The 6,668-nt window shown below is 52.4% G+C and overlaps 1 protein-coding gene across 1 annotated transcript; it reads left to right on the forward strand.

Annotated features, from left to right (window-relative positions):
- The first annotated feature begins 845 nt into the window (after nt 1-845).
- On the forward strand, nt 846-6,352 carry AMER1 (APC membrane recruitment protein 1). Its single transcript, XM_063141745.1, is given in 2 exon segments — nt 846-4,205; nt 4,208-6,352. Coding segments are annotated over 2 exon segments (3,453 nt in total). The 5' UTR covers nt 846-925; the 3' UTR covers nt 4,381-6,352.
- Nucleotides 6,353-6,668: the final 316 nt, after the last annotated feature.

Genomic DNA, 6,668 nt, shown 5'->3' on the forward strand with positions numbered 1-6,668 from the left:
TTATGATGGGACAAGGGAGAGGGCCTTCTCTGTGGTGGCACCCCGACTGTGGAATGCTCTCCCATTGGAGGCTTGATTGGCGCCAACATTGATTTCATTTCGACGCCAAGTAAAAACATGGCTTTTTAATAAAGCCTTTGATGGTTAAACTCACTGGCACATTGTTTTAACTGTATCTATTGCTTTTCAATTATATATTGTTTTAACTTGGATCATGGTTTAACTGTTTTTAACTGTGTATATTTATTGTTTATACTGTATGTTTTTATCTGTACGCCACCCTGAGATCTTAGTGATATAGGGCGGGATATAATTATTTTAAATAAATAAATAATAATAATAACAAGATGCCCACGGGAGACACACAGGCAGGACACGAGGGCAACAACACCCTCCTTCCCATGTTCCCCAGCAACTGGTGTAATAGTGGTGTAAATATTAGTGTCTCTTCACGCACACCTGTTCAGATTTCCCATTTAAGGGTGCCAGCTTCTTTCCTGATGCAGGCGCCTGTGCTTTTTATCAGCTGTGTAACTGGGAGCCATGCAGGAGATGCGCCTGCTTCCCGTGTTGCTGCATCTTTCCCCAGGGTACCCGTGTGTGTGCTTGTCAATGTACCCCATGAGAAGGGCTTCATTCACTACCATAGCTATTTCTTTTTTTAACTTGTCCAGTAGCTGCATCTTTCCCCAACATGCCTTGAAGGTGTGGGAGCCTTGCCCCTGCTTTTGCTCGTTCTCGATGCTGTCAGGCGATTCCAAACGCTGTGAAACGATGCCTGGTCTCAACGTGCTCTCACGCCGTGGCTGTGTGTCCCTCCCCACCCCTCTCTCTTTTCTAGATCAGCCGTGATGCTTTGGTTGCAGCATGCTGAAGAAGGTGTGGCTGTGGGAGTCCTCGTTTCCCGCTAAGTACGTGCGCCAATATGGCGGCCACAAAACCCGCCTGCGTCGAGGATAGCGCCGGACCCAAGCCTCTGTCGGTCGGCAACGTCAGTCGGCGCCTGCAGGAGGAGAACGGGGCGGCTGACCGACTCTCCGACCGGAGCGATGCTTCGTTTGCCACGGCGGAGCCGAATCGGCAGCAGGCGCCTGCCGGCAAACTGAAGAAGACGGCCTTTAAGCTCTTTGGCGGGAAGCGCAGCATCTGCACCCTGCCGAGCTTCTTTGGAGGGAAAAACAAAGGCCAAGAGAAGGGAGCCTCGAGAAAGGGCCTCAGTAAGAGCAAGACGCACGACGGTATCAGCGACGTTGGGTATGAAGAGGCTGGTTCCGGCCGCCTCAGGAGCCCCTCGGAGGGTGGGACGGACTTCCCGCCTCCCCAGCTGCCGAATTCTCAGAGCGTGCTCTCGGGAGCGGAGGCCGGCCTTCGGGTCGGCTTTGTCCAGCAGTCGACGTCTCTGTCCAGGAGTTCCGAGGGCTTCGAGAAGAAACCCGCCGGAGAGAAATCCCTGTTCCTCCCCAGGTCTAAGAAAGGGGGGCTGAGGGGCCTCTTCAACAGCATCCGTCGCCACCGGAAGAGCAAAGCTGCCGAGCCGGAGAGGACGGAGCTGCAAGAATGGAGTAGCAAGGACGGCGTGGCGCAAGAGCAGGCCAAGCCGAATCAGCGGAGTGCCCTCGAAACTCAGCCGGCCTCCCAGAAGGGGAGTCTGAGAAGCGTGACTCTTCCTTCAGAGTGGGGAGAGAATTTTCTCGGCGACGCTTCGCCTGGACTAGCAGCCAACCTCCATGAGTCGAGGGAGGTGGACCTAGTGGTGGCTGCTGGGAGCGTCTCAGGTGGGGATGCGGCCGAAGGCGCTGCAAACGTTGACGGTGCTCGAGACGCAGAACTGGACCCGGGCGATGCCCTGGGTCCCAACTCTGGTTATTGTGACCTTCCTGACACCCTCGAGCCGGAGGACCTAGACGACAGTCCTCCTTGTGTCCCATCTGGGGACCAACTCAGCTTGATGTTTGGAGATGTTACTTCCCTTAAAAGCTTTGACTCTCTCACCGGCTGCGGAGACATCATAGCCGAGCCAGACATGGACAGCATCACCGAGAGTTCCACCTCTGCAGAGCGCAGCAGGGATGCGGCCAAGAGGAGCTCCTGCCTGGTGACGTACCAAGGTGGCGGGGAAGAGATGGCCTTGCCGGATGAGATCGAGGAGTATCTCCAACAGGTGTGGGAAGGGGCCGTCAAAGCAGCGCCCGCCTATGACACACGCCTGCCGGAGCTCATGGCAAAATGTGAGCTCCAAGGAGTGAAGGAAGGCAAGCAGGAAAGTCACCTCTACACTGAAGGTACGAGGAATGACATGGAGCTCTTAACGCCGCACAGTGACCAACAAGAATCTGCTCCTAATAGCGATGAGGGTTACTATGACTCGACCACCCCGGGTCCTGAGGACGAAGCTGGCGATGGGCTTGAAGAAATAAAAAAGGAACGCCTCCCGAGGGACAGCTACAGCGGCGACGCGCTTTACGAATTCTACGAACCTGACGATGCGCTCATGAGCCCCTCTCATGGGGACGAGTCCTGGTTTGATAGGAAAGTGTCCCCACCGGAGATCTTTGGCCAGTTCTTGGACTTTGCTCTCCCTGATGAGAAGGACTTGGTTCAGATGATGGGTCAGAAAAACGAAGTGATGGAAACGGAGGAGGAGAGGATGGCTGTGATCCAGAAGCAGCTGCTCTACTGGGAGATGCAGAGAGAACCGGCCTTGAAACACCTAGATAGGCTTAGCAAAGACGGGCATCCAAGGGAAAAACAGCACAGTGAATGTAAAATGAGAGCAGCCAACTTAGCTGGCCAAAGTCCAGGTTGCCTTGGCTGTGAGCAAACTGCCCCTCATTCTTTGAACAGTGGCTTAAATGCTGGAATAACAGCTGGAAACCAAGACTGGAAGGACCTGCGAAAGCCGCTGAGTCCAGAAAAGCGTTATAACGGCAGTTGCGGTCCTAATCCACACGGGAGTTGCCTTGTTCAGCTCGTAGGAAACACCTCTGTGTTGGATTCTGGTTTAGAGCACACCATCCTTGAACCGTGTGCTTTAAGTGACTTGGCCCTGGAAAAACCAGTGGCGTACCCTTTCTACCAAACGCACAGCTGCCGCAGCTGCCCACCGAGAGAGCCGCCCGATACTGCAGAAGCTGACTTTGGAGAACCCCTAATGGAAAGCAACTGCGAACTGGAGCAGGCCGTTAACTTCTCCCAAGCCTTGGTGGAGTTCACCAGCAGTGGGACTCTCTTCTCTAGCCTCTCTGAAAGTCTGGGCAGCTCCGACTCCGGCTCGGCGTTCACTCAGAACCTTCCTGCCCTCCCAACCATGGTCACTTTTGATATCGTCGACGTAGAGCAGGAGGGCGAAGGGGAGTGCGAACAGCATCTCGAGATGAACGCGGACGAGGACATCGCCGCGTCCTTCGAGGCCTTTGACGACAGCTACGTGCCGAAAGACTCCTTTGCTGAATGTGACGAGAGAATGTTTCCTGGGTATTCCCCGGGCTCTTTCCCAAGCTGCAACTGGGGTGTCGCCAGCCTGCCCCGCCGGCTCCGGCTCCAGGAGTTGAGGCCTCCTGTGCCAGAGCCGCTGTCCATCTGCAGGAGGAGCCGGTCCCTGGACACCGAGAGTCTGGAGTTTGAGCTGGCAAGCTTACAGCTGTCCAAGAACGGCTTTAAGCCCTGCGAGTTCTGGTCTCCATGGAGCGGCTGCAAAAAGGAGCTGGATCCTGCTGGATTGAGCCTAGGCCAGGAAAGTGCCCCGTGTTCTCCAGAAGAACGGGAAGGTGATGCTGGTGTCCTTTCCTGGCCAGGGTTATCGAATGTAGCCTACAGCGAGGAGTTTTCCTCCCAAGACGTGAAACCGTGGGATTGTGACCTGAATGTCTCGGCCTTCCAGAGCACCTGGGGGTCACGGCCAGATGTGGAGCCGCCATTCACAGCCCTGGTCCAGAACTCTGCCAAGGAGCCTTCCGGGAAACCTCACGCCGATGGACCCAGCTGTCCAACACCTCCACCAGCAAGACCGATGGCCAGGCCTTCCAATCTGCCTCTGCAAACTCCCGTGGTGTCCCAAGAGGTATGCACCTCTCACAGGCCTGGCGCCGACAGCCGGGCTAAAAAGCTTGCTTGGGTTCTCCCTTTGGAAGAGGAAAGTGCCAGCTTGCCGCCGAACTTTGGTTTTGCTCGTTCTCCCGACAAGTCAGCAATATGTAGACCTGTGGGTGTGATGCAAGGAATGTCCCAGCTTCACAACAAGCAGTGCTGAGGCCTTTGTTCGGGGAGGCGGGGCATTGCGGGAGCTGTGGGTTGGATTTCCTGAGTGGGAGGGCCCCAGATCGGAAGACGGCCCCTCTCCACTGCCAGAACGCCATGATGAATGTAACAAGAGCCAAATAGAGGGTTAAGGGAGGATGAGGAGGGGCTTCGAGGAGGCGTAAAACACACGGCCAACGGTTAACTTTGATTTAGAGCTGGGAGTAACAGATTGAATTCTTGCTTCAGTGGTGAGTGAGGCAGAGCGTGTCCTGTGCGACGTCTGCTGTTGCTCAGTGCTGTGATGGTGCTTCTCCTTATGAGTAATACGGATTCACCCTTCCATAATATGGGCCACTGTTCATTCTGAATGCAGTAGGGGAAGAAGGTTGTCAGCCCCAGACGAAGGCATCTTTAAAGTTTCCAGCTTGGCTTTCTAGTTAAAATGGGGGGTGAGAATCATTTCTTAAAACCCAGTTGGGTGGCCAAAGTTAAAGGAGTTTTGGGGGGTTAGTTTTTAGCTGGGTGGTGGGCGAATGTCAACGTGATTGCAATTTTAAAAACTGGAATGGTTTGCTTACACTAAAAATATTTTTTTTAAAAAAAAGATCAGTTTTAATAGGGCAATCCTGTGTGTGTCTTCTTGGAAGTTAAACTCCATTGGATTCCTTTAGGATTACTTCCAAATATGTCTGTATAACCGGCTTCCCCAAACTGGTGCCCTCCAAATGTTTTGGACTTCAACTCCCATCAACCCCAGCCAGAACGGACAATGGTCAAAGATTATGGGTGCCGTAGTCCAAAGCATCTTGGAAGGCATCAGGTTAGGGAAAACTGGTGTATGAGACTGCAGCCATGCAGTTCCATCCTGTGCATGTTTACTTGGAAGTAAGTGCCACTGTGTTCAACTGGGCTTACTCTTTAGCAAGTGTCTTTTAGGATTGTAGCCACAGTGGCTCGAGGGGAGCCCTTGCGTTGGGTGGCATTTGGGAAGTGGGTGGTGAGATCCATGAAGTATGTTCTAATGGTTGGCAGTAGCAAAATGGGAACAAGAAGTCAATGGATGTGGGTTAAAATAGGTCAAAGAGTGACCAGCGGAGAAGGGGGAGGCCTGTATCGGATTGCGCTGTAAAAAAATACAGCATACGTTATGGGCGGTGCTGGAGAGGAGTCAAAATAGTTGGAGAATTGCAAGCTTCAAGGGGATAAGTGTGTGTATGTGTTAAAAAAAAATTGTGCTTCACCTGGTCCCTCCTGGAATATTGATTTCCATTATTTCCTTGTTATGACTCAATTTCATTTGGTGGAATGCCTGATAGAACCATTTTGCCTGTGAGCCCTTGAGCAGAGAGACCGAGGGAGTGATGTTGGGATACCTGAATGCGGTGGAGGCTGGTGGCTCTGATATCAGTAGGGTGGTGAATACGCACCAGATTTCAGTCAGAACTCTAAAGAAGCTGTCCAAGGTACAAAGGGTGGTGGAGGAAAATGAAGCCCCGTGGAGAGCTCCTTTAGCGTTCCGACTGCTTTTGAGTGAAACCCGGAGCGGTTTCGCTGCCCTCCCGACGCGAGAGCTGCCATTTCCCACTGCCTGGATGCAGATGGAATTCTGGGCAAATCCAGTCTCCATACCAGGTTGGGGAAGACTGGTGTGTTGTTTTTAAGGGAGGTAGCTAGATGATGGATTTACGCTGTTGATGTGATGCAAGGCTCACTTTCATCTAGATTGGAAAATAGAATACAGTAGCGTTTCCCAAGCTGGTGCCTTTTCAGTGTTTTGGACATCAGCACCACCTGACAGCATGGCCAATGGTCAGTAACGCTGGGAATTGTAGTTCAAAAAATCTAGAAGGCACCAACATTGCCTCCATTGGGTAACTTCTTCCTCGTTTTCACACAGGCTGCCTGGAGGATTTTGCCCCAAGAACCGAATGTGTTCATCTCTTACTCAGTTGCCCCTAATGACATCCAATTCCTAATGTCCACAAGTCAACCATAAAAGCCCTGCAGGATTCGATCGTAGGTCCATCTAATTCACCATCCTGTTTCCTGCAGGAACCAGCTTGATTCCCATTGGAAGCTCACAAGCAGGACATGAGAAGAACAACCCTCCTGTGTTCACGTTGCCTTATTATAAGGCTGTCCCTTTGCTTACTACCTAGCAGTGGTCAACCAGAAAGATGGCAGTGTAGAAGAGTCCTTAAAAGAACGTGAAGTCACAACTGGCCCATCTGCCCAATCGTGTCTGCTGGGACTACCAGCACTTTCCAGGTCTACAGTTCCCGTAAAGTGAGTGCGCCCTGCTACACGGTGGCTAATCTAATAGAAAGGGTAGCCTGAATCTAGCAAGAAGAAAGTCCTATACTCAAGCTGAGTCTTGCGGTACTGCTGTCAATAGAATCATAGTATGAGTGCCATTAATTCCTTTGAAC

Source organism: Elgaria multicarinata, chromosome 15 (assembly GCF_023053635.1).
Source record: "Elgaria multicarinata webbii isolate HBS135686 ecotype San Diego chromosome 15, rElgMul1.1.pri, whole genome shotgun sequence".
NCBI lineage: Eukaryota > Metazoa > Chordata > Lepidosauria > Squamata > Anguidae > Elgaria > Elgaria multicarinata.